Genomic DNA, 27,474 nt, shown 5'->3' on the forward strand with positions numbered 1-27,474 from the left:
TTATCCGGGAATCGCTTAATCCCTCCCTCAGGTCTGAAAGACGTTTTTACTGGATATAGAATTCTTAGGTGGCTTTCAGCCTTTTAAATATATCTTCCCTCTGCCTTTTTGTTTCCGTAGTTCCTGTTGAGACATCGGCAATCTCATGGAGACTCTCTTGTCCACATGATGTTGCTTCTCTCCGGCGGTTTTCAGAATACTCTTTGGCATTAGGTAGTTTGAGTATAATATGCTGGGGCGTGAATCCCTTTGAGTTTATTCTGTTTGGAGTTCGTTAAGCATCTTGAATATGTATATTCATGTCTTTCCTTAATGCCCGGTTTTGAATTTCTTCCCAGAGACCGAACTCCAGAGAGCAGGACGGGGTCCGACTCAGTCGTGAGCCCAGCAGTTTGCACGGGACACGAGTGCGCAGCGAGTGCTGAAGGAAGTCGGACAAGCCTCCCGGGACTATGAAGAAACCATTCACCTTTTTTTTTTTTTTTTTTTTTTTTTTTAATTTTTTTATTTTTTATTGACTTTGTAATAATATTACATTAAAAATATATATGTGAGGTCCCATTCAACCCCACCCCCCCATTCACCTTTTTTCCCCAGCCCTGCCTGCTCCGGACGCGCCGCCTCCCGCGCGAGGGCGAATGAACTACAAGTCCCAGGGGGCTGCGCGACGCGCGGGGCCAATCGCCAGGCGCCGCCGGCGGGGGAGGCTATATAAGCTCCCTCCCGCGTGTATTAGGTCCTTTTTCCCGGCTGCCGTTGTGCGTGTGTGGTAGGCTGTGTTATTGCTGTCCTGTCGCGGGTCCACAGCCATCCTTCGCCGTCCCCACCCTCCCCATGCCGCCACCAGCCTCGGAAGCTCCTGGGCTGCTGAGGCTGCAGAACGTTGAGCTCGGCGTGGAGGAGCTGGGCCTGTCAAGGCCGAGATGCCCTCCTCGCCGGCCGCTTGCGCGGCGACTGCGGCCTGCCCCCGCCTCGGCCCGCCGCAGGCCCCGCTCCCTCGCGTAAGTAACGCCGTTGCACGAAAAGCATTGGTGGTGGTAGTGGTGGTGGGGCGGGCCGGTGGGCAGCAGCGAGGCACCTGGGGGCTGCGGGGTGGATTCTGGGCCTGAGGAGGGTCGGTTTGGGCGGAGGCCGCGTGGTGTCAGGCAGACCTCCGGTTGAGTCTAGCATCTGCTGGGTGACCTTGAGTAGGTGACTTGGCCTGAGTTTCTGGCAGCATAGTGCATGCTAACGATGATGTCCTGGTGGATAATCAGTTTTCTGGAGGACGGGTTTTAATAGTCATTCAGATCTTGTTTTGTATCCCAGTGCTCTACTTAAAACTTTGGTAGGTGATCTTGAGCACGTAATTTAGTTGAGCGAAACCTCATGTGTAAAATGGGGATGATAAAGTGGTCTAGTAAAAATTTCATGAGACAAAGCATGCAAAGCACTTCTACAGACCCGGGCACATAGTGACAATGCGGTAAATGAAAACTGGTAACTGGCTTACAGGACTTTTTTTTTTTTCTTCCAGACTGTTCTGGCAGGTGCATTTCAGAAGGCAGTAAAGATGCACAGGACTTAGGTGAGTCTGAGATGGTTGGGCAGTTGGTCTGTGGCTGTCCTGTGAGTTTGTGGCTCTCATCGAAGCTGCAGCTGCTTCCACATAGCTACTGTGGTCAAAAAGGAGCCCAGAGTGACAGTTTTCCTTGACGGTCGCTCTTCTGTTTGCTGTAACTGATCTGCAACAATTTCAGGAAAAGACAGTTTCCACTGAATCTGCCATTTCTCAGGCGTGGGCTGAGACATTTATTGGCATGTTTCTAGAAACTTGCAGAATGGGGCTTTTCAGAAGTACCTCGCTGGGGCCAAGAAACAGTATTATAAAGGATTAGTAGAATATTTACTGGGAAAATCCATTGGCACACCTGGCACAAATCTCTGCAGTACTTTGGGTCACAAGCCAGAAAAGTTGAGTGAATCAGGACCAAAGATGAAGGGCACAGAAGTTGTAAAGTTGAAGTTAAGGGACACCTTGATACCTGAATGCTTAAAAGTATTGTCAATGGGACCATTCAAATTCTTGTGATTCTGAGGACCAAATGAAGGGAACACTTTGTTCTGGACAAATGTGTTTTCATCCTAGATGTGCAGAAGGAAGATTCCAGGATGACGGGTCTTTCAGGGGAGTGAGGACTCCCAGGGATCACAGAGCAGGTGTTGAAAGGCAGGATCCTCACGACCTGGTAAGCTTCTTGCAGAGACCCAGGGATTCACCTGGTGAGTTGGGCCAGCATGTTCCCAAGATCTCTGGTTGCTTGTGGCCAAGGGATCTCCAACTGCATGCGAGAGCAACCTGGAGAGACTTTGACAGCTCAGGTCAGCGGAGTACCTGCAGCTGCCACTCGACTTTCCTATAATGTCTCAGGACCTGGGCTTGGAGGGACCCGAGGCCAGGTGTTTCCATTTATTCTGCAGGTTACCCCTGAGTTTCCAAACTGTTAACACATCTGAAGATGCCAGCTTGTTACTGGAGCAGGTAAGGTTAGGTATTGATGACTCGATTTGGCTTTACCCTCTGGTTCCCTTTCCCATCCGATCTGAACACTGGTCTGGGTGGTCGTAAAAGGAGGAAAAGGAACTCTGAAGCTGACCCCACAGTGCTTTGTAGCATGTTGGTTAGCTTCAAACAAGGTTGAATTATCTTTTTTTTTTTTAATGCTACATTAAAAAAATATGACGTCCCCATATATCCTCCACCCCTGAATTACCTTTAACACCCCCCCCCCCCCCCCCCCCGCTATAATGGGCATAATCTTAGGCTTTTTGAAGGGATGGGTAAGAGTGTAGATGTGAAGTTCTGGGCAGCTGGCAAAGAGCTATTCAAATGACCTCTTAATTCTTTATTAGAGGTGTCCTCCTTTTTTAGGTTTGTGATACCTAGAAAGCCATCCTCATCTGATTATGGACCTAGAGTTGGGTAAGTTCAATTACTATATGAACATTTATCACTATTCCATGGATCTTTAGATAGTCCTGACTCAGTCAACACTACCCCACAGTGTGGCAAATAGAATTAGTGTTATTTTAGGTTTGTATAAAATTCCCAGCTATTCTGGCCTTCTTTGTGTGATATTTTTATTAGGTATTCATGTCCAAAGGCCATAAGTGTTTTCATTGTGGCTCTGCTCACCTTTAAAGCCAAGAGCACAGTCTAGCAGAAGGTCTGCCCTGGATCTTGGGCAGTGAGGGCTTGAGTGCTGTGAATGAGCTGTGGCAACTTGAGCTCATGCTGGGTAGCTTGGGGTGATGTTAAACCATGGACTCTTGTCTGCTCCTCAGGGGCAATGGAAGAAACAAATAGTTCTGTCTAGGGATTATTCTGGTTTACTGGTCCAGGATGAAACCTAATCTGAGTGGACATCTGTGGATGATAAATGCGGATATGGGACTGAGACCAGCTCCTAGGGGGATGCTTGGGTGGGGTTTGATTAGAGCAGTACTGACACAGTCTTAAACTTCCTTTTCAGGAGAAGCACTGAGAAGAGGCAGGCTAAGAGGCACCTGGCTAGTTATTAGGTGGAAACTGTGAACTCTGCAAGGAGAGTCCTTTGCTTTCTGTTGAGTGCTTCTATCCCTTGTGTCTGACATATTGATGACCAATAAAATATTTACTCTATGGAAATGCTTGTGCGACTTTTCTTGATGTGTCTTAGTCCCTATTTAAGTACCCCATCTTTAGTCACTCAGCCTTCATAAAAAGGGTGACGTCCAAGAAATTTGATCAGTTTCATAACGACATGTGTATGGAGTTCTCCTTGGGTGGGCTTGAGACTCCCTCTATCAAATTAGCTGCCCAGCCCTACCCACCTCCAAATCTAGTTTAGACTGACCCCTCCAGGAAGTACCTGGGCATTTCTTCAATAAGTGTCACAGGAATGATTATATAAATCGGAAAAGCAAATTTCCATTAACATCAGGGAGACAGGCATGAGATTTAGAATGGCACTTCAGTGCTCAGACTTGGGCATTTGGAAAGTGAGCATAGTGGGGTTGGGGAGTTTGGCCTCTACCTGCTTAGCCAACCAGTCTTGGGGTTGGGTGGTGGAGGACTTGACATCACTGCACATTGCTTTGACATAAATAGCCCCATCCTTTTTTATCACCTGAAGACAAGTATATGTTTGAATCATGATCTACTTTTAATTCCAAACAGGTTATACCAGCTGGGGAAATGATTCTTGTTCAAAAAAATAGAACTGAACCTTGTTCAGAGAAAGAGGACAACCCTCAGAAAAGGTGGCCCCTTGGTTTCTGAAGTGAAATTAGATGGATCACTCAATGAAGGTAGAAGGCAGGAGTATTTCAGGAATATTCACAATCTCAGGAAGCAGTCTATTAAAATCTTACAAATTATTTCCAAAAAGGTAAAAGTTCTGGAGTCCTCTCCCTCACAATCCATTCTAGCCTGTCCTGGCTACATCACAGCAGGGATCTCTGAAGACACTGTGTCCAGGGGTTGCCAGTGACAATCCATCAGTGCATCGTACAGCTCCTCGCTTTGCTCCATGAACTCCTTGTTGGCTTCAGTCACGTCCAGCTGTGGCATGGGGTCTGGAAGAGAAGCAGGGATGTGTTTGGAAGAGGTCCTCAGAGCAGTGTGGGGCGGAAAGGGTCAAGGGGAGAAGACTGGGTTGTAAGGCCCTAAGTCCTGGGCTTAGTTCCCAGCTTCTAGTACTCCGTTTGTCCTCTGACCAGTTTCATATTTGGGTTTTTAAAATCTGATCACAATTACTAAATTCAAAGTAGCATCTCAAGAATTAACACTGTCTGGGAAAAGAATTGTGTATCCTATATTTTTTAACTAATCATTTTTTATTGTAAAAGTGGTGTTCTTTAGAAATCAGGATAAAATACACAATAGTATAAAAATAATCCATAACAAACTGGCATATTCTTAAAATGGAGTATTACATAACAATTGAAAATGAACATCAGCTCCCTGCAACTTGGATGAATCTCAAATATAATGCTGAGTCTTGAATGAAAGAAGCAAGACAAAATATCTACAGAATGACTCCATATAAAGTTCAAAAATATAAAACTATACCTATTATTTAGGGAAACAAACATATTTAGGTAATACAACTATAAAGAGAAGGAAATGATTACCAAAATATAAACAGAATAGTCTTCCTTGTAGTGAAGGAGGACCTTGTGGCTGGTGGAGGGGGGGTACGAGGGTGGCTTTTGGGAGCTGGCACTGTTCTCTTGCTCTTGAGTGACGGTTTCATGGGGGATTACTCTACTGGCAGAGTAAACCATCTTATGTATTTTTCCATATGCACTTTATATTTCACATCAGAGATGTATTCACCAAATGCAATGAATGTCTCATGATGATGTTGGAGATTGTTGTTATGGGGGGGAAGAGTGGAGTGAGGGGGGTGGGGGGATATATGGGGACCTCATATTTTTTGAATGTAATATTAAAAAAATAAAGACAAAAAAAAATATTACAAAGAACTTTGAAATAAGTTCCCTGAAAAAAAAAAGTTTAAAAAATCCTAATTACTACAGCTGTTAAAATTTCATGCTTTTTGATCTTGTTTTGGTTTAAAATGCATAAAAACAAATCTATCCGTGCATTTAAAAAGTCACTGAAGAGAATTTTTTAAAAACCCAACTCACTGAAGAAATTAAAGACCTAAATACAAGGGAAGATATTCCAGGAAGCGGACTTGGCCCAGTGGTTAGGGCGTCCATCTACCACATGGGAGGTCCGTGGTTCAAACCCCAGGCCTCCTTGACCCGTGTGCAGCTGGCCCATGTGCAGTGCTGATGCACGCAAGGAGTGCCCTGCCATGCAGGGGTGTCCCCCGCGTAGGGGAGCCCCACATGCAAGGTGTGCGCCCTGTAAGGAGAGCGGCCCAGTGCGAAAGAAAATGCAGCCTGCCCAGGAATGGCACCGCACACATGGAAGGATGACGCAGCAAGATGACACAACAAAAAGGAAACACAGATTCCCGTGCTGCTGACAACAACAGAAGCGGACAAAGAAGACGCAGCAAATAGACACAGAGAACAGACAACCGGGGTGGGGGGGGAAGGGGAGAGAAATAAATAAATAAATCAAAAAAAAAAGAACAATGGTTTCTTAGTTATGACTCAAGCAGCACAAGCAACAAAAGAAAAATAAATTGGACTGCATCAAAATTTAAAACTTCTGTGCTTTAAAGAACACGATCAAGAAAGTAAAAAGATAATTCTCAGAATGAGAGAAAATATTTGCAAATGATATATTTGATAAGGGACTAGTATCCAGAATATATAATATAAAGAACTCATAACTCAACCATAAAAAGATAACCCAGGGGAGTGGATGTGGCTCAAGTGGTTGAGTGCCTGCTTCCCACATGGGAGGTCTTGGGTTCGGTCCCTCATGCCTTCTAAAAAAAAACACAAGCTAAACAAATGAAAAAATCTACTCAGGAGAGCTGATGTGGCTCAGCGAATGAACACCAGCTTCCCACATATGAGGTCCCAGGTTCAATCCCCAAGCCTTGGTGCCTCAAAACAACAACAACACAACAAGGATAACCCAATTTAAAAATGGGCAAAAGATGTCGATTTCTCAGAAGATATACAAATGGCCAATAAGCAAATGAAAAGATACTCAACATAATCAATAATGGCAAATAAAAACTACAAAATGTCAAACCCACTGGGCTGGCTATAACGAAAAAGAAAAATGTTGGCAAGGATGTGGAAAAATTAGAACGCTTTAAAAACTGCTGGTGGGAATGTAAAATGCTACAGCCACTTTGGCAGTTCCTCAAATGGTTAACCACAGAGTTTAACAAAAGATCCAGCAATTCTACTCCTAGGTATATTCCCAAATGAAATGAAAAAATAAATCCACACAAAAACTTGTATAGGAATGTTTATAGCAGTATTATTCATAATAGCCAAAGAGCAGAAACAACCTAAATGTCTGTGAACTGATGAATGAATAAATAAAATTAAGGGCTATTAATACAGTGAAATTATTCACTCATTAAAAAAAAAAATACTGATACATGGCTGAACCTTGAAAACATTATGCTCAGTGAAAGAAGTCAGTCACAAAAGACCCACATATTGTATGAAAAAGACCCACATATTGTATGATTCCACTTAAATGTAATGTACAGAATAGGCAAATCCACAGACACAAGTTTTAAAGTGGTTGCCAAGGACTGGGAAGATGGGTGTGTGTGGAGTGGCTACTCTTGATGCTGAGTTTCTTTTTGGCACAATGAAAATGCTCTGGAATTAGACAGAGGTGTGGTTGTGCAGCTTTGTGACTATACTAAAAAAATCACTGAATTGTACATTTTCAAAGGGTAAATTTTATGGTGTGTGAATTTTATCTAAAAAAAAAGGCAAACCTATAAAAACAACTAACTGGGATCTTGCCATGTATCCTGTTTTATATACGGCCTTTTTTCACTGAAAGTATTTTCCTATGTCAATATTCTTAGAAGGAAATGTGATTTTAAAAAATGGCTACTGTTAATGGTTTAAGCAATCCTATACCATTGGATATTTATCTGTACTGGTAATTGTCATTTTGGGATAAAATCTTTTCAGTAAAACAATTGTTTCAAAGGGTATGAACATTGCAAGAACTAACTTTTTAGAGAAATGTAGTATTTTAGTTTGAATTCGATTATTAAAAGTGAAAGTAGGGAGGGGATGTAGCTCAGGGGTTGAGCACCTGCTTCCATGTATGAGCTCGTGGGTTCAATCCCTAGAACCTCCTTAAAAAAAAGTAATAGTGTGTTTAAACTCTTTTTCTTTGTGGTTTATAAGCCATTTTGCATTCTTTGGTAAACTATTTCCAGCTTTCTCACCTACTCTTAAAAGTCTGTTTCTCTTTCTAGACCTCTTTCCAGATCATGTGAACTCTGCCTGCTGCTGCAACCATAAGGATCTTCCTTTCTCTTGTCCTTTTAATCTAAATTATAAGAGTTTAAGCTCTGAGCATTTACAGAGGCTCCCAAACAGGAGCTGTAAGGAAGCAGAGCATGAACAGCCTGGTCATCCAGTCAGTGTAAAATGGCTTGGGGAACTGATCAGGAAAAGGCTTGATCAAGGGCAGGCATTTGTGTGCTGAAGACTGATATTGCAACTTTCCTCACGCTCAAGTTAAGGGCTTGGAAGAGGACCCATGAAATCAAGGAAGAGATGAAGGATAGCAGTCCCTGCTGTGCCTACCTCACTTAATGCTTAGTAAGTCCATTAGGAGGCATCACAAAGCAGTGGTTAAAGAGCAAGAACTCTACTTCAAGACTAAAGGGAGCCTCTCCTGTTACTTTTACTGGAACTGTAGTTGGTGCTGGGGTTTAATGTATACCCAGGGGACCTGAATCTCCGGTCTGACCATGTGATAGCCAGGCCCTGAGCCTCAACAGACTTCAGCTCCTACACTCTGGTTTACTGGACTTACCCCACTCAGCTAACATGGAGTGAAGAAGGTCAAACACCACACCAGGGAGCCAAGAGTGCCTACAACTGAAAGCAGGATTGCATTCAGCATCCATGTGGAATCTAAGCCCCCTCTTGTTACAGATGTGGAGTGGACACAACCATTCCAAGGTCCACAGGATGGAGGAATAGAGTATGGATTAGAGTGGACTTACTGATAATCTATTCATGAACTATTGTGATTAGTAATCGAAGAAAATGTGGCATTGGTGTGGAAAAAGTGGCCATGGTGGCTGCTGGGGGTAGGGAATGGGAGGAAGAGATGAGATGTGGAGGCGTTTTCGGGACTTGGAGTTGTCCTGGGTGATGCTGTAGGGACAGTTACCGGACACTGTATGTCCTCCCATGGCCCACTGGGTGGAACATGGTAGAATGTGGACTATGATGTGGACCATTGACCATGAGGTGCAGCAGTACTCTGAGATGTATTCACCAAATGCAATGAATGTCTCATGATGATGGAGGAGATTGTTGTTATGGGGGGAGGAGTGGGGTGAGGGGGTTGGGGGTTATTTGGGGACCTCATATTTTTTTAATGTAATATTATAAAAATAAAGACAAAAAAAAAAAAAAGACTAAAGGGATTTGAAGACTGGCTCTATCTCTAGCTACTATGTTGCAGCCTATAACTATATTGACCTTGAACTTCTCCACCTTTGTTTGCTCATCTATAAAAACAAAATACCTATGGTACTTCATTAAATTTTTATGAAGATTAAATGAGTTAATGCATGTAAAGTGCTTAAACAGAGCCCAGCACATACTAAACTCTTAGTAACTGTTCACTATTATTATTGCTAATCCTCTAAGTCTCAGTTTTTTGAGGATTAATGGGGATTACTCTATAATACCTGCCTATCAGTGTTGATGAATAGCAGTGCTTGGCACATGGGTACCACTCAAAATACGCTGGCTATATTTCAAGTGGATGAAAACGGGGGGCGGGGGGGAGAGGCAAGCAGGGAAGGGGAGAGAAATAAAAATAAATAAATAAATCTTAAAAAAAAAAGAGAGAGACTAGAAAATTCTAAAGACCTATACACAGATACAATAATTAGCTTAGTTATCTCCAAAGAGGAGGCAGAGTGTCCTGGGGGTAAGAGTCAAGAGCACAGAAAGGCAGGGGTTCTGGTCCTGACCTTCCTCCTAATTTATGGTGTGACCTTGAGCAAATCCCTCAGGCTCCCGGGGTCTCTAGCTCCCTGACCGACAGTCAGCTTGGAGGGCCTGTATCCTGCCCAGCTCACCCCACAATAAATAAAAACCACAAAACTGTTATAATCAGATGACAGTGCATATGTGAAAGTGCTTCAAAATGCCTGACAGTGATCTATTTCCATTAAAAGATATTTTACTTACAGATTACATTGGCCCTATTACCTTCTTGAAGAATAATCCTTAAAATATTTTTTTTGCCCCGCCTCCCTTAAGTTTTTTTTATACCTTTTTTATACCTTAAATTTTTTTGTTTTGTCTGTTTTTAAAGACGTCAGACTGTTTCTATGTCAGCGGAGCCCTGAAGCCCAGCATCATGTGGTCAACTCTTCCCAGTTCTTCCGGCCTGCCCTGCCTGGGCAGCTAACAAAATGATGACGGGCCAGCACCAGCCCAAAAGGAAGCACTATCTTCAACTGCAAGCAAAACAATTCCATTCCTCTGCCCCATAATATCTACATTTCCTCTCAGCCTGAAGTAATCAGAGCGGACATTGTCCCAAATCCTACAAGACTGAGAAATGAACAAAAATAAGGGGGGATCCCACAACAATGTAAGGTGCTGGTGTTGGGGTGATGTAATGGGAATTCTGCATATTATGCATGATTGTTTTGTAAGCTTGTAACTTCGCTAATAAAAAAAAAAATAAGGGGGGAGTGTAACTGCTGACTACAGCAGATTTATTGTTGTTATGTTAACTGAGTAACATGTAACACTGATATAAAAATTTTTTTTTAAATAACAAATTCTGTTTTAGTTACTTAGAAATCAAAAATGCCTGATTTTTAAAGACAGCTGTTTAAGTTTCACTTCCTAAAAACTTAATTTATATTCATAAACATGGAAATTAAAAATTCTTTTTTCATATTTTTCCAAACCTTAAGAAAATCATTCAGGAACTAATATATGTTGTTTTGAAAAACTTTTGAAGGTTAACATTTCTTCAGTTTCATTTTCCTTTCTTCTGTTAAATTCAATAAAATTTACAATAAATGTTAAAAAAAGCACTGATTGTAACTATGAGGTAGGAATAGATCATTTTCAGTTTCTTCATTATACTTTATTTTCCAAATTTTCAATTCTGTGTTGCTTAAAAATCAGAAAAACAAAAAACACACAAAATAAATTTTAAGAAAAAAAAATTTAAAACATGAAATTAAAAAAAAAAAGCGTTATAAACCAAAAAATACACGGTGATAGTATTTTTATTAGAGATACACATCCTGGGGTAGAATGTCAGAAGTCTAGGGTCTAAGCGAGTGATGGGGCTCCCCCCCTCCCTCAGCACACATTGCCCCCCACTCCCCATCCTCGGGGAATTTGTGCTCAGCTCTATACCTACATGTCAGATCTTGATTATTTACACACCTGGCTCCCTCACTAGGATGGAAATTCCTCCAGGGCAGAATTCACCTTGCATTTTTCTGTACCTAGGACAATGCCAGCCACAAAGCAGTCATTTGCTAAGTTTTTACAGAGGAATGAATGAACCGATTCCTTACTTACCTTCCAGTGCATCATCTCCAACTTCTTCATACGTCTGCCAAGAGACCAGAGAAGTGGGTAAGGAACATGGTGAAACCCTGGCCCAGGATGAAGAAGGCTTCTTTTTAAGAGGCACTTCCCCCATTTTTCCCTGAAGCCCAAGCCCCAGGCCTCGCCGAACTCATCCTGGGAGATGACCCATATTCCCAGTGGGTATAACCCATGAGGGCCATGCACCAAGTCACAGTTACCTGCATGGTGCTCTGGGTATAGCCATACTGGGGGTAACTGTAGCTGTAGCTGCCTGTGTTCTGGTCATAGCCCCACTGGGCATAGTAGTTCTGGTACTGCTGGTAATACTGGTTATAGCTATAACTGTACATCTGGCTATATTCCACTGGCTTCACACGGCTCCTTAAATGAAGAAAGAAAATAAGCAAACATTTACACAGCACCTACTATGCGGTCAGGGGCTGTTCTGAGTGTTTTACACAGATTAGCTCATTTAATCCTCACAACAACCCTACGCTGTAAATATACCCTATTCCTATTCTAACGATGAGGAAATGGAGGTGGGTACAGAGCGGTCAAAGAATTTGTCCAAAGTCACACAGCTAATAAGGGATTCAAATCCAGCCAGTCTGGCACTAGAGTCCATATTTGTGAGGGAAGCGCTTCTTATCAAAACTTGTCAAGACTGATTTTGTCTCAAGAAATCCTGGGGAGCCTGTTTTTCTGTCAGCCCAATGGCTCAGGTAAATATGGCCTGGATAATCCAGGATTAGGATGATCCAAGAAACATTTCACACTACAAATGTTTGAAATGAAAGAGAGTGAGAGGTGAAGAATTTTCTTGTTTATTATTATTACTATGGAAATAATGAAAATGCTCTAATAATGATTGAAGTGATGAATGCACAACTATGTGATTATACCAAATACCACTGGCTGTACACTTTGGATGAACTGTATGCTTTATTAATATGTATCAATAAAACTGATTTGTTAAAAAAATATATCACACCAATCCCCCTTCTAAAATAAGAAAGGCCTTCCTTGTTCTCATTGTAGTCAAAGCTATCATTTATCGAATAGTAAAAAGTTACACACACACACAAAAAGAAAAAAAAATAATGAGTAGTCACTCAAGATGTGTGCCAATTATTTTCATATATGATTTCCTATTTTAAATCCTGTACAACCTTACTTTTTTGCTTCCTTTATACAGATGAGAATACTGACACTGTAAAAGACTAAGTGGTAGCCACACAGCTACCAAGTCGCAGAGCTAACACGAGAGCCCAAGGCTCATAGATGTAACAGAAAATAAGTTCCTTGCAGAGGGGACTTTGTTTCCCTTGCTCATGGTGTCATCTCCAAAGTTCAGGACTGGGCCTTCTCTGTTACAGGGACTCAGTAATTGTTTACTGAATAAATGGTAACAAACAGAACAGTCAATATCAGAGGAACTGCTAGACGGAACGGAATATACACTCAAAAGAATGTTCTGTCCATCAGTAGATGAATCGATAAGCAAAATGTGGTATATATATATATATACACACAGTGAAATTTTATTCCACCATATAAGGAATGAAGTTATGGTACATGTTACAATGTGAATGAACCTTGAAGATATTAGGCTAAGTGAAATAAACCAGATGCAAAAGGACACAACTTTTATGATTCCACTTTTAGAAAATATATTGAATACGCAAATCCATAGAGTCAGAAAGTAGATTGAAGGGGACAGAGGGAATGGGAATGGGAGTTCTTGCTTAATAGGTACAGAGTTTCTGTTTGGTGTGATGAAAGAGTTTTGGTAACGGATGGTGGCAATAGGTGCACCACACTGAACATGTAACTAATGCCGTAGAACTGTACACTTAATGGTTAAAATGGCAATTTTTATGTTATATATATATTACATTAAAAAAAAGAGTATTCTGTAACTGTTAAAAGAGCAAGCATTGCTTTTGTAATTAAAAGTGAGTAAATATGGAGTTGTCCTGAATGATATTGCAGGGACAGATGCAGAACACTGAATATCCTGCCATAACCCACAGGATGGACTGGGGAAGAGTGTGAACTACAACGTAAACTATGTTTCATGCAGTGTGGCGGTGCTCCAGGTTATAGTCGCCAAATGCAATGAATGTGCCCTACTGATGAAAGGGGATGTTGATGTGGGAGGAGGGAGGGACTGGGGAATATGGGAACCTCTTACGTTTTTTAATGTAACATTTTGTGTGATCTATTTATCTTTAAAAAAAAAAAAAAGACAATTAAAAGAAAGAGTAAATAAATCCACTATATGCAGACTCACCCTTTGAGTAAGCATGTAAAAATATTTAAAACTCATGGATATATAGGGAGAAGACTAAAAGAAAACACAAATTAAAATCTGACATTTCACGGTGATGGGAGTATGAGGAATTTCTTATAAATATTTTCTTTAATGTTTTTATATAATAGAGTTCACAACAAAATGTTTTTTGGGGGAAATTGCTTAGGTTGATCTATGAATTAAACACAATTAAAACCTGAAAGAATGCCCAAATCTTTTGTTGCTTTATAAATTCTTGGCCAGGGAGAGTGGATGTAGCTCAGTGGTTGAGCACCTGCTTTCCACATATGTGGTCCCAGGTTCAATCCCTGGTGCCTCCTGAAAAAAAAACAAAAACAAAAAAACCACAGCCATCTGGAAGCCCTGCCAGGAAAATTCAGCTATGCTCTTCATTTTGGTGCAAGGTTTCTCAGCCAGCACTATGGGCCTGTGGGGCTGGATAATTACATGCTGTTGACGCCTGTCCTGTGTACTCTAGGATGTTTAGTACTAGATGTTAGCAGCCCTCTCCCGAGTTGTGACAACAAAAAATGTCTCAGACATTGCTAAATGTCCCCCAGGGAGCAAAATCACCCCCATTTAAGACCCACAGCTTTGGGAAACGGACTTTGGCCCAGTGGTTAGGGCGTCTGTCTACCATATGGGAGGTCCGCGGTTCAAACCCCGGGCCTCCTTGACTCCGTGTGGAGCTGGCCATGCGCAGTGCTGATGCGCGCAAGGAGTGCCGTGCCACGCAAGGGTGTCCCCCGCGTAGGGGAGCCCCACGCGCAAGGAGTGCGCCCGTGAGGAAAGCCGCCCAGCGTGAAAAGAAAGAGCAGCCTGCCCAGGAATGGCACTGCCCACACTTCCCGTGCCGCTGATGACAACAGAAGCGGACAAAGAAACAAGACACAGCAAAATAGACACCGAGAACAGACAACCAGGGGAGGAGGGGAAATTAAATAAATAAATAAATAAATCTTTAAAAAAAAAAAAAAAAGACCCACAGCTTTGGCTAAAGGATGGAAGATTCTATGCAAAGAAAAGGTGAGTAACAAACTTGCTTGGATATATAAGGGAGGAAGAGCTATCTGATTAGCATGAGAGAGGTCAAGAGTGACCTATACTCCACTCCTATAGCAGAGGATATATAGGAGGTTTGTAGGTTTCACTAATATAAAATAATTATAAAATTGGATGTAGTCTTATCTTTCTGCTCAACTAATTCTATGGATAAATTTCCAACAGTGGTGCTACTGGGCAAAGAGCAGGGACATTAGGATATGTATTGCTAAACTGCTTTCCCAGCAGAATAATTACTTTTCATTGTTCCCACCAACATCTGAATGTATCTCTTTCCCCCCACCATAGCTCTTACACCAGCCATAAGCTGGCAGAGGGGCGAGGGCATGCAAAGTTCATCTTATCACCTCGCAGACAGCCTGGCAAACAACAAGCATTCAGTGTTTTGACTTGAACTGAACCTCCCTGCAGCTGAGAAACAAGAGGACTGTCCAATGGGGGCAGTCCAGAGGCCCCACCTTCCCTGCTGGTGCAGGACTCACGCTTTAGGGATTGCCACACTCAGCCGCACTGGTTTAGACCCCAGTCCTACTGCTCCCTGGCACTCTGTCAGGGCTCGCTTCTGTTCCAGTTCATCTGTGAATTTCACAAAACCATAGCCCCTGCAGACAAAAAACAAAACAAACAAGCCAAAAAATAATTTCAACCACAAAATTTTATGAAGATGAAGTCTAACAATGGATGCATGGAAAAGAAAGGGTAAGAAAGGCAAGAGTGCTGCAAGGGGAAGGGGCTGAGAGAGAGACCATCAAGGGAAGAGGTGAGCTGCATGCCTGACTCCTTCACTAGTGGGGCTCTCACCTCTTCCCCAAAAGTGGCTTCCCTCCCAAACTACTACAAAATAACTACACAATTATCACTGTCATTATTACAGTAATAGTTATAGGAGCTCATTCAGCAAGTATTTCCTGAGATTGCCCTGTATGAAGGGTACAGTGCTAGGCACTGGGACACAGCAGTTGTAGGACAGACACATTTCTGCTCTCCTGAGCTCAGAGTCTATTAATTAATTCTAAGAATAATTGGGGGTAAATGAATGACAATTAACATTTAAGGAACACTTATATCCTAGGCCCTGTGCTGAGCATTTTACCAGGTTATCTCATTGAACTGTCCAACACTTTGACGAAGCTAACATTCACATTTTACTGAAGAGGGAACTAAAATTTAGAGAGTTTTCATAATTTGCCCAAACTCAACAGTAGGAGTAGAATTCATATGCAGGTCTGTCAGATTCCCAAAGCCTGAGCTTATAATTACTATTCTGATCAAGAATGAGCTATCTTCAGGTTTTTCTATTTATGAAGTAGAAAATGTCTCTCAAAGGCTTAGTAACAATAAAAGTTAAAATAGCAAATATCTAAAAAGCAATTTCTACGTGCTTTGTTTACTTATATCATTTAACGTTTACACTAACCCTAAAAGCAGATATTATTAACTAGTCCACAGTATTATCCTTAGCCAGTATTGGAGCCAGAATTCAAACCAGGCAGTTTGGTTCTAGATCCCATGTTCATAACCACCATGCAACATGGCCTATCTGTAATCCATCTAGGAGAGAAGGGCGCTGAAATTAGCAGGGTAGACAACAATTACAGGTAAGGCCTTACTTAGACACTCCTGTCTGGTCCAAAACCACTTTGCCTCCCCGACAGGAGGGGTAAACTTTGACGAAGAATTCATACAGCATGCCATCGTCCACGTCTGGGGTCAGATCCCCCACAAAGAGGGAGTACTCAGGGCTAAGAGGAGAAAATAAGATTCAGAGACAAAGACCAAAACCTCTGCTCTGGAAAGTTCTTTCAGCCTATTCCAGGTAAACCTCTCCTGGGCCCTCTGTGGGAAAAACACATCTCATAGGTCCTTAACCAGGTCCTAATTGGTTTCATTACAGCACTGCTAGAAGAAGAGTCAAAGAAGTAGTCCTGCTCCAAATCTACATCCACTGCACAAAGCCTTTGTTGTTTCAAGTTTTATGTGAGTACAGATGGGTGAAGGATTTGGTACCACAACTCAAGGGCCAAGGTCAGAGATGAGTCCCTAAGGTGTCCAAAAGATAAAGTTAGTCATCCTGTATTCACTGCATATTTTTAATTCAAATGTTGAAAAACAGTGAGGGAATGAGAACTGGGCCCTGACTCCTAAAAGGCCTAAAGCCTTGCTAAACTGAAATCCCCAAATTTTTGAGCAGGGGATGGCAAACTTTTACTGTAAAGGGCTAGATAATTAGTATTTCAGGCTTTGTGGTCTCTGTCACATATTCTTTGTTTACTTGTTTTTACAACCCCTTAAAATATAGAAGTTATTCTAAGCTTGTGGATGATATAAATTGTCACCATTTTCCAACTCCTGATCTAAGAGATCAATTCTTTAAAAAACAAGCAAGCAAGCAACCTTTTGTTACAATTTTCTTATTTCTAGAATGATACATGTTCCTTGTATAAAATCAGAATACAAAAAGAAAGATAAAATCATCAATAACCTCATGACCCGAAGGTAATCACTATGAACACTTGTCTTTTTCTGTAGTTGACCTGAAGGTAATCACTATAAACACTTTCTTTCTTTTGAATTTACAAAAATTGGATTTGTCATTGTTCTGATTCTAGTATTTTTCTACTTTGAACATATTGTCAGCATCTAGGTTAAGTCAGTATTCTGCTACAACCTGAAACTTATTAATGAATATGCAGCTTCCCATCCCAAGAACAAACAGTGATTTTTTTAAACCATTCCCCTATTATCTTATTTGGGTTTTCCCTCAATTTTGCCTACTGTAAGCAATATTTCAGTGACCCTTCTGAGGCTAATCTTTCAACACATTGGTGAATAAATTTTGAGAAGTAGAATTATAAACCTTTTCAAAGCTTTGAAACCTAGTCCTGAACAGTTCCCTAAAACACTATCAATTCTTACTGAATGAAACCTCTATATTGTGGGGGATGACAGGGCAGGAAGTGGGAGGAGGGCCTGACAGGGAAGACAGAGGTCTAGAAATGGAAGCAGGCCGGAAGACATAGCAACAAAGAAAAGGAAGGTGTATTCCTTCAGGAGGCAGTCAGGGTAGAGTCAAACTCAGCTCCCCAGCCTTCTCTAATGCCCAGCTCGGTGACACATCTTGCCTAGTCAGGTTGCCTGAAGCTGACCTGGGGCCACTCTGCACTTACCTGTTATCTGGTTGCTTCCCATAAGTGGCATAGTTCAGTTTAAAACGTTTTGCCTGGAAATTTAAAAACAAACAAAGTAAAACAGAGAAAGGTGCTTCAAGAGTCAAACAATATTTGAAAAAAACTGAAATAAATTACCTTGGCCAAAACATCTCCCCCTCTCTAAGCCTCAGCTTTTTCTCCCGTATAAAATGAGGGGGTTGCACGGATGACCGCTAAGGGCACTCCAGCTCCATGATTCTATGAGCCCAGATGTGCCAGCTTGGTGCAGCTGTAAGCTAAGTAACTGTGGGAAGAGCAGAATGTAACTCTCTTGAAATGTGTCCTCACAGCTGCCAGCCTGTTCTACTTTCTCAATCAGGCACGAGATCTAGATTTTCATTATGGGAGGCAGTGAGGCAGAGTGGAAGCGTAGGGACTCTGGAGGCAGCCAATCTTCAGTCTGACTCCTGGCTCTGCCACTTACTACCTTTGTTGCCTTGGGCAAGTTATTTCATTTCCCTGTGCTTCAGTTTCTGACAAATAAAGACCTACTGTATAGGGTTGTTAAAGGACTGAACAATTTATTTAAGTTTACAGTAAGTATTCATAGGTTGTAGTTATTAATGACAACAAACAATGGCAACACCATCGTTATCTAAATGTCCTTACAGGTGTGGCTCCTGGAAGGGGTTTCCCATTAATTTTATGCAAACACTTCTCAGCTGTGGCCAAATCTGCAAATTCTACAAAGCAGTAGCCAGCTGGGATCCTGTAAATAAAGCAAAGAGAGAAAAAGAATGGTTAAAGATACCCAGATGACCGGCTGAGTCTTGGCCTGAAGGGAGGGAGAAATGGTTTTCCAATCAGAGCCCACACTATACAGTTCAGAAGTAATTACAAATCTAAGTATAAAGACTGCCAATCTGGACCGATTCCAGATTTATTCAGAAAACACTTATTTATGTACTGCATCACTGATGAAATACTCTTGCCAGAACTGTTTAATGCAACGCAATCAAGCCTTTAGCCCTAACTTCCAGTTTACAGGAAATATTAGGGATAGAAGAACATGTTAAACACTACCACAAGTAAACAAACAAATTCAGAACATAGAACTTAATCTAAGACTCTTGCCTCTTCAAAAAGTCAGTATCATGACAAAAGAAAGAAGTGGGCCTTTCTACATTAAAAAGAGGCTTAAGAGACTAAAGGGGAAAACACACTGCAGGACCCCCGATTGGCTCTAAGTTCATAACAAAGGAAGGAAAGCTGTAATAGATATCCTGTTGAACAACTATAGAAACTTAATGTAGGCAGCAGACTTGGCCCAGCGGTTAGGGCATCCGTCTACCACATGGTTCAAACCCCGGGCCTCCTTGACCCGTGTGGAGCTGGCCCATGTGCAGTGCTGATGCGCACAAGGAGGGCCCTGCCACGCAGGGGTGTCCCTGCGTAGGGGAGCCCCACGCGCAAAGAGTGCGCTCCGCAAGGAGAGCCGTCCGGCGCAAAAGGAAGTGCAGCCTGCCCAGGAATGGTGCCACACACACGGAGAGCTGACACAACAAGATGATGCAACAAAAAGAAAGAGATTCCCATGCCACTCACAACAACAGAAGTGGACAAAGAAGATGCAGCAAATAGACACAGAGAGCAGACAACCGGGGTGGGGGAGGGAAGGGGAGAGAAATAAATAAATAAATAAATCTTTTTAAAAAACCCAACTTAATGTAGACTGGCTATTATGTGGTATTAGGGAATTACTGTTATGTTAGGTCTGATATGAGCATTGTGCTTACATAAGAGAACGTCCAGCTTTTGGTGATGCATGATGAAACATTTAGTGGCGAAGTGTCACATGCCTGTACTTTACTTTGATATGGCTCAGCAAGGATACCTAGCTAGAGATGTATATACATATGTAAACAGATAAAGAAAATATGGCAAAATGTTAACAACCACTGAAATCAGGTGGTGAGTATATGGGTGATGAATGCATTATTCTTTCTAGTTTTGGTGAAAGTTTTCACAAATTAAAAAAAAATTTGAGCACTTACCATGTGCCAAGCTATGATACAGAGTTGAAGAACATGTTTCCTGTCTTCAAGAAACTCATAATCTTATAAGGTAGAAAAAGTAAACCAATGCACCTTACCTAATGGAAGGAAGGTGTGTCTGTGAGATTTCCAGCATTCTATTTTTGAAGGTGCCACTAAGAGACATAAGGAGGAGGTGTGGCTAAATCCTGTCATCCCTTCCTACTAAGATACATATACTGAAAGTCCATTTTACCTTAATGCCACCCTGCAAAGCTACCACCAGTGAAGTTATCAAAATTTTTCTGGAAATACTACTTTTAGTTCTTCAGTTCAAATAATTGGATAGGCAGGGGCAGTAACTGGGCCTAGGGATCACAGGACAGAGCCTGTGAGCTCGATAAAGGTTTGCTGATGGAAAGAAGAATGGAAAGGCACATGGATATGAAAACCACCAGCAGTTAAGAGCTGATCATTACTGAGGACTCCCTATGGGCCAGGCACTGTGCTAGCTGCCTCACATGTACCATCTCATCCTCACAAATACTCTATGAGTGAATACAAACACTGCTCCATTTTATAGATGAGGGGACTAAGGCTTAGTGGGAATATGCATATGTCTCAAGTGACACAGCTGGTGTATGCCAAAGGTTTGGATCTGAATGCAGGATAGTCTGCCTGCATTCTCCCCAACATCTGCCCCCCACAAATTTTATTATGAAAGATGTCAAATACAAAGAAAACCTGAAAGAACTGTACATTAAATACCCATATACCTACCACCTACACTTGACTTATTTTACCACAAACTATCCATCTATCCATCCTTCTTCCCATCCTTATCATCCCTTTTTTTTTTTTTCTGGGGGTACCAGAGATTGAACCCAGGATCTCATACATGGGAAGGAGGGGCTCAACCACTGAGCTGCTATATTTGCTCCCAATGAGAATTGGTTTTTTGCTTGTTTGTTTTTAGGAAGTACCGGGGATCAAACCTGAGACCTTGTACATGGGAAGGAGGTACTCAATCATTTGAGATAAATCCGCTCCCCATCCCTGCAGATGTCAGCACGCTTCCCTCAATTACTTTAGCATGCCTATTATTAACCAGAGTTCAATTATTTGTTCACAGATCTTTTTCTTCAAGAATACAATGAAATGCACAAATTTTAAGTGTACCATGCAATAACTTCCAACGGACCTGTGCAGTCTAAACCCTGTCAAGTTACAGGATATTACCATCAGTCCAGAGTTCCCTTATGCCCTTCCCAATAAATCTCTGCCCCAATCTGCTAGAGGCAACTATTGTTCTGAGTTTTTTCCAACACAGATGAGTTCTGTTTATTCTATATTTCAAGTAAGTGGAATCACACAGCAAGGTTTCTTCCACTGTGCATGTTTTGAGATTATCCACGTTGTTGCTGTATCAGCAGTATCACTTTTATTGCTGAATAGTATCCCACTGTACAACTACACTATTTGTTTATCCATTTACCTATTCATGAATACCTAGGCTGTTTCCAGTTTTTTAATTAAGCTGTTATGAACATTCTTTTTCATGTCTTTTTGTAGCATGTGTTTTCATTTCTCTTGGATAAAGAGCTAGGACTGGAACAGCCAGGTCAGAAGGTAGATATATGTTTAGTTTTGTAAGAAACTGCCAGACCCTTTTTGCCAGTAGTTGTACCATTTTTCACCCACACAAGCAATGAGTGAGAGGTTGGAGAGGTCTGTTTTACCCACATCTAACTGCATCTTTAAGCACTATGGTCTACTGCATATTATTTTTCCTTGAATCTTATCTTTTTTCCTTATTTTCTCTGGTTTTTGAATTTTATTTACATTTATTTTATAGTATTTATGTAAACCACTTTAAAAACATTTGTCAAATGAGGCATAAATGTAACGTGTCTGTAAGTATTATCCTAAGAGCCAGAGTTTTAGTAATCATGGGTAGGAAAGGATAGTTCCAATTCCTATTTCAATAAAGACTTAAATGTGAGAACCTATGCCAGTGTTTTAGAATGCAGAAAGTGTTACAGATGAATTTTCTTGCCAGAAGCTGATTATGTGGGGCTTTCTGTCTACAAGAGCAGAAAAAATATTTATGCCTGCATAATCTATCATTTTGAAAATCTATCCCTGGATAACCAGGTTTTGAATGCACAAAGTACATGTTCATTCAAAGAACCATGGAGCTGGCTACATGTTTTATCTTTCATGTCTATTTTAAAATCATTTGGGGCGGCGGACTTGGCCCAGTGGTTAGGGCGTCCATCTACCACATGGGAGGTCCGCGGTTCAAATCCTCGGTGTCCGTGACCCGTGTGGAGCTGGCCCACGTGCAGTGCTGACTCGCACAAGGAGTGCTGTGCCATGCAGGGGTGTCCCCCGCGTAGGGGAGCCCCACGCACAAGGAGTGCGCCCCGTAAGGAGAGCCGCCCAGCACAAAAGAAAGTGCAGCCTGCCCAGGAACGGCACTGCACACACAGAGACCTGACACAACAAGATGACACAACCAAAAGAAACACAGATTCCCGTGTGGCTGTCAACAACAGAAGCAGACTAAGAAGAAGATGCAGCAAATAGACACAGAGAACAGACGACTGGGGGGCGAGGGGTAAGGGGAGAAAAATAAATCTTTAAAATAAATAAATAAAATAAAATCTTTGATGTTTTAGCAAACAGCATTTAGTAGAGTACCTGGCAGAGTAGACATTCAGTAAACACAAGTCAAACTGGTAAAGAAATCCTCTCCTTCTAACTAGAAGCAAAGGAAACCTAAGACCCCAAAGAGAAGGAAGAATCTGGGAGGCAACAGAGCACCACTATCCGAAAGAGTCTGCATTTTGTTCTGTTTACTTATTTATTGTCTCACTTCTCTACTAGAATGTGGTAAGCTCCATGAGAGCAGGGACTATGTTTTGGCCATTTAGCCCAGGAATCAAGAATAGTAGCATCTAGTAGTGTCTCTATAAATATTTTGTCAGTAAAGGCCACAATAGTTAATGGCACTTATGAGTTTTGAGGATGTGGGTTCGAGTCCCAGATTGTCATTATTTAATAGCTATGTAACTTTAAGACACTTATGAAGCTTCTCTAATAACGGTACTTAGCTCAGAGTTTTTTTGTGATGACTTAAAAAAGACAATAAATGTAAAGTGCTTATTACCTAGCAGATCATAAATCTATTTATACTTACTGAGCATAAACCATATGCCAGGCACTGTTCTAAAAGCTGAATGTGAATTAACTCATTTAATCCTTAACATAACTCTGTGAGGTAATAATAGATCCCCAGATTTACAATCAAGGGAAATGAGGCAAATAAGTAAAAATTTGCCCAAGGTCATACAGCAGAAATAGCTTTCAAACCCCATTAGGTTCCAGAGGCCTGTCTTGAAGCAATAAGCTATGGTCCCTTTCAATAAACCCCCTAAATGTTAGCTTTTATAACATTATAACAACTATTATTAGGGATGGTGAGAAGACTGGGCTGTCTGCAATGTTTACATTCTGCAGCATGATTTATTACGGGAGCACTAAGAATATGGAAGGAGAGAAGGTACCCAGTGAGGCGGTTTCGGATAATTTTGACGCTCATCACGGTCTCTCCCATGGTGGCGAAGGCTCTGGAGATGAAGTTCTCGTCCATGTAGGGCTCCAGCTGTGGGAAAACACAGAGTGGCTCAGGTCAGCACCCAAGCTCTGCATCCCCAGTTTCCGAGTCCTTGCCGATCCCTTGCCTGCGCCTCAGCTCCGGGTCGGCTACTCGCCGCCGGGGATCGGGTGGCGGTGGGGCTTTCTCTTCCTAGTGGTCTGAAGCCCCCTACCGCCTCCTCAACCCCTTTCCTTCAAACTTGCTTTAAGGAGCGTCCCCCTTGGATCTAAGGAAACCCTAGAGCCACAGCACCCTTCAATCCCTGCGACTCTTCCCCCAAAAAACCTCCTTTTTCCTACCGTGAACCCAGATGGGACCCCAGGTCCCTTCCCCCTCAGTCTCAGCAGCTTCCCTTTAGATGCTGGGACCCACTTCTCTGACACCAAAAAGAATCCCCCTCCCCATTCATTTCCCCCCTTTTGGGATCTAGGGACCACTTCCTCCTTCGAGACACCGAGATTCCTACTCCTCAGACCCAGAGCAGCCGCTCTCACTCACGTCCCCCATCCACAGGCTGGCGGCCATGCCCGCACTGGGGCGGGGAATTTACAGACGGCGCGGGCGCGCGCCCGCGCCAGTCGGCACTCGCAGGACCGCCACAGAGCAAGCGCAGCCGACGCGGTCTGCGCACGCGCGCTCAGAAGCCCCGAGGTCGAGGGTGGAGCTCCGAGGCTCTGCTCGAGGTTTTTCTGGCCACCGGCTGAGCGGAACCTTCCGCAGCGGCAGGAGGAATAAGTCGTGGAGTGGCCGGTAGGGGGCGGGGCAGAGCCGGTCCTGTGTAGGCCGGCCGGAGCAATTTTTTTTTATTTAAAAAAATTCTTTATTTACACATGAACATGTGTAAACAAAAAGTGTTAAGTAAAAGTTGTGAACTTACAAAACACGCGCAACATCATACAGGGCTGCCTGTATGGGGTGATGTATTGGCGCACGCTGAATTTAACAGGGCTTACTTGGATTTCTTTTAAATTATTTATTTTTGAAAGCCACATATGAAGAGACTCACCGTGCAGCACTCCCGGAATCCATGTCTTGGATTGTGTTCTCTTTTCTTAATAAACTCCTTGCTCCCTTGCCAACAACAACAAAAAATAAACAACGTATGTGAGGGAACGGAGGTGGCTCAAGACATTAGGTGCCTGCCTCCCGTGTGAGAGGTCCCGGTTTGGGTTTCCAGTGCCTTCAGAAAAGAAGAGGGCACACAAGGAGCAGACTGCCAGCGCAAAACGGGGTGGGGGTGAGGGGGTTGCAGATAAATGAAATAAGCCTTAAAGAAAAAACCATAAATTAGTGTGTGTTACATTTTAGAAGTTTCAAAAGTCATATATGCTCGTTTTAAAAAATTGCAAATATAAGCACATAAAAAAAAATGGAAAGGTCTCTTTGGGAGCCTGGGTGTTTCAGTTCTACTGTGTAACCTTGAGAAAGCGGCTGCTCCATCAACCATTCCCAGCACCATGTCGCATTTCCCAATGTGAAGTTTGGAGTGAGATTCTTCCTGTACCCCCACCACCCTAGTGCAAACCGCTAAGGGCTCTAAACCTTCCAAACACAGTGATTTGCACATGGAAGACCCTCAGTAAACATGATTTGAACGATTAGATAATTCAGTGTAATTTTGAGACTTCTGTAGTTTGGCAGTGTCCCAAGGCTCAACCTTGCTTTGGTGCCCTTTCCTGGGTGGGAAGTTTCTATAGGTGGTGGTTGTCATCGCTTTCTTCCTCCCCCCTTCCCCGCCGCCCTGCTACTTTTTGCTCTGTCCATTCGCTGTGTGATCTTCTGTATCTATTTCTCTTTTTGTCTTTCTTTCCTCACTTTTCTCCGCTAGGATTCACTGGGATTCGATCCTGAGGACCTCTGATGTGGAGAGAGGTTCCCTGTCACTCACACCACTTCAGTTCCTGGTTTCTATTGTGCCTCACCTTAACCCTCCCCCTTGTCTCTCTTTTTTTACGTCATCTTGCTGCATGACTCACTTGCACAGGCACTTGGCTTGCCTTGCGGACACGTGGAAGCCTAATCACTTGAGCCACATCCACTTCCCATGTTATTGCTTTCTGAGAGTGAAGCTCACCCCCAATGCTTGAGGGCCCCTTTATGGGGATCCCTCTCAGCTGATGGCTCCCTAAGGACCTTCCCTACTCTCCTAAACATCCTAAATGTGGGGTTTTGTACCCTAAAACCTAGAACTCATCAGCCTGAAAACTTGAAGTTCAACCATGAGTTGACATATTTCCAGCTTTATCCTACTCTCACTGCAGCACAGTGGCAGCTTTGACTATAGATTGAATCAAGTATACGTCAATCCAAGACCCACCTCTTGCTAATTGCTGGGTATTAATTGGTGCTCTTTGCTAGCGAATATACTATGCTCAATGCTATTTTTAAAAATTTATTTTACATGTGGGAGTTTATTTTTAGGAAGTACCAGGGATTGAACCCAGGATGTCATACATGGGAAGCAGGTGCTCAACCAGAGCTACACCCACTCCCCATATATTTATTTTTAATTTAGAATGTAAGCTTCACAGGACAAGGATCTGTTTTGTTTCCTAACCAAGTTCTTACAATTTCTGGGATATGATGGGCCCTGAACATATTTGAATAATTAACAGCAGCCTTTACCCCAACTATCCCCACTCCCATTCCCGCTCCCTTAAAACCACTACTTTAAACTCTTCTGGGAGAGCAGATGTGACTCAAGCAGTTGAATACCTGTTTCCCATATGGGAGTTGACAAATTTGGTTCCCAGTGCCTTCTAAAAGAAAACACAAACAAAAACCTAACAAAAACAAAACTAGCAAAATGAATGAAAAAAATCAACTCAGAGGAGCTGATGTGACTCAATATTTGAGCATCAATTTCCCACATGAGGTCCCAGGTTCAATCCCTGGCCCCTGGTACCTAAAAAATAATCTTGTTTTCTAGCATCTTTTGCATATTGCTAAATAACAGAAATTACACTATTGTCTCTTCATTTGTAGTTTCAGAAATTACTCTAGCAACTTCTTACCCAATACATCTTCCACTTATAATTTTTGTTAAAATATTGTTGAACATTTCCATTATTATGACTTGGTAAACATTTATAGCTGAGCCATATAGGATACTATATTTATATTTGCTTCCAATCCAGATTGGAAGATGGAGAAAATGATGAAATTACAGATCAACTGATAATGTCTGAATACAATAAAAGATTTACACTTCTGATAGACATTGGCAGAATTAAAAATATTTATATTTAAAAAATAAGCACATGGAAAACCAGGCAACCATTAATTACAGGGAATTTTTAAATTGTACAATAATCATAATAGGAAAAACTTATAGAGCGTCTACCATGTGCTTATCACTGTACTATTATATATAAAACACCTAGAGAGCTTTATAAATCTCTTAGATGCAATCCAAGAAAAAGGAATGAGGCTCTGGGCTCAGGTGGAGGCCAATATAGATTCCAATCTAGCCTGTGCACTTAGCAGCTTCTGTTTCCCTATTTGTATGTATGAGTAGTAAATCTGTGGGTTGCAGGGCTGCAGTGAAGATTAAAAGACATAATGTTGAGTATAGAAGAATAGCATAAAGGACAACCCAAAGAATAAAAAGACACACAAAAATAAAATAAGACATATGAAAACCAAAGAATAAAATGGAGGAAGAGGGAAGTGGACTTGGTCCAGTGGTTAGGGAGTCCATCTACCACATGGGAGGTCCGTGGTTCAAACCCAGGGCCTCCTTGACCCGTGTGTAGCTGGCTCGTGCACAGTGCTGATGCGCACAAGGAGTGCTGTGCCACGCAGGGGTGTCCCCACATAAGAGAGCCCCATGCTCAAGGAGTGTGCCCCGTAAGGAGAGCCGCCCAGTGCGAAAGAAAGTGCAGCCTGCCCAGGAATGGCACCACACACACAGAGAGCTGACACAATAATATGATGCAACAAAAGAAACACAAAATTCCCATGCTGCTGACAACAGCAGAAGTGGACAAAGAAGAAGATGCAGCAAATAGA

The 27,474-nt window shown here is 42.2% G+C and overlaps 1 protein-coding gene, 1 long non-coding RNA gene and 4 other non-coding genes across 8 annotated transcripts; 5 read left to right on the top strand and 1 right to left on the bottom strand.

The window, feature by feature from the left end:
- Positions 1 to 729: 729 nt before the first annotated feature.
- On the top strand, positions 730 to 3,667 carry LOC101419169 (uncharacterized). 2 transcript variants are annotated; one of them, XR_188086.5, is made up of 6 exons: positions 730 to 1,001; positions 1,517 to 1,567; positions 2,129 to 2,228; positions 2,461 to 2,521; positions 2,893 to 2,962; positions 3,513 to 3,667. It is a non-coding gene; the product is annotated as an uncharacterized lncRNA (long non-coding RNA). The 2 variants fall into 2 exon arrangements; XR_001118460.4 differs by having other exon boundaries at positions 2,912 to 2,962.
- On the top strand, positions 1,616 to 1,751 carry LOC111763492 (small nucleolar RNA SNORA16B/SNORA16A family). The gene has a single exon (XR_002796355.1). It is a non-coding gene; the product is annotated as a small nucleolar RNA SNORA16B/SNORA16A family (small nucleolar RNA).
- On the top strand, positions 2,274 to 2,404 carry LOC111763493 (small nucleolar RNA SNORA44). The gene has a single exon (XR_002796356.1). It is a non-coding gene; the product is annotated as a small nucleolar RNA SNORA44 (small nucleolar RNA).
- LOC111763494 (small nucleolar RNA SNORA61) lies at positions 2,556 to 2,677 on the top strand. The gene has a single exon (XR_002796357.1). It is a non-coding gene; the product is annotated as a small nucleolar RNA SNORA61 (small nucleolar RNA).
- On the top strand, positions 3,372 to 3,445 carry LOC111763499 (small nucleolar RNA SNORD99). Its single transcript, XR_002796362.1, has one exon. It is a non-coding gene; the product is annotated as a small nucleolar RNA SNORD99 (small nucleolar RNA).
- Positions 3,668 to 4,161: 494 nt separating the features above from the next.
- Positions 4,162 to 24,111, bottom strand: TRNAU1AP (tRNA selenocysteine 1 associated protein 1). 2 transcript variants are annotated; one of them, XM_004455675.5, is made up of 9 exons: positions 23,962 to 24,111; positions 23,372 to 23,469; positions 18,439 to 18,538; positions 17,788 to 17,840; positions 16,231 to 16,362; positions 15,103 to 15,222; positions 11,463 to 11,625; positions 11,233 to 11,266; positions 4,162 to 4,596 (listed from the first exon to the last, which is right to left on the bottom strand). In XM_004455675.5, the coding sequence occupies exons 1-9, from the start codon at positions 23,986 to 23,988 to the stop codon at positions 4,460 to 4,462; spliced, it is 864 nt and encodes a 287-aa protein (XP_004455732.1). In that variant the 5' UTR covers positions 23,989 to 24,111; the 3' UTR covers positions 4,162 to 4,459. The 2 variants fall into 2 exon arrangements, with proteins under 2 accessions (XP_004455732.1, XP_071073702.1); XM_071217601.1 differs by lacking the exon at positions 23,962 to 24,111 and adding an exon at positions 23,939 to 23,957.
- Between the last annotated feature and the right edge of the window lie 3,363 nt (positions 24,112 to 27,474).

Source organism: Dasypus novemcinctus, chromosome 9 (genome assembly GCF_030445035.2).
Source record: "Dasypus novemcinctus isolate mDasNov1 chromosome 9, mDasNov1.1.hap2, whole genome shotgun sequence".
In the NCBI taxonomy this organism is placed as follows: Eukaryota; Metazoa; Chordata; class Mammalia; order Cingulata; family Dasypodidae; genus Dasypus; species Dasypus novemcinctus.

What these genes read in the sequence shown, in the direction of transcription:
- TRNAU1AP (XM_004455675.5), bottom strand. Translation starts at nt 23,988, where the DNA reads ATGGCCGCCAGCCTGTGGATGGGGGAC. An exon ending in ATCCGAAACCGCCTCACTGG is followed by an intron (nt 18,539 to 23,371) that starts GTACCTTCTCTC and finishes CTTTATTTACAG; the next exon opens with GATCCCAGCTGGCTACTGCT. An exon ending in CCCTTCCAGGAGCCACACCT is followed by an intron (nt 17,841 to 18,438) that starts GTAAGGACATTT and finishes TTAAATTTCCAG; the next exon opens with GCAAAACGTTTTAAACTGAA.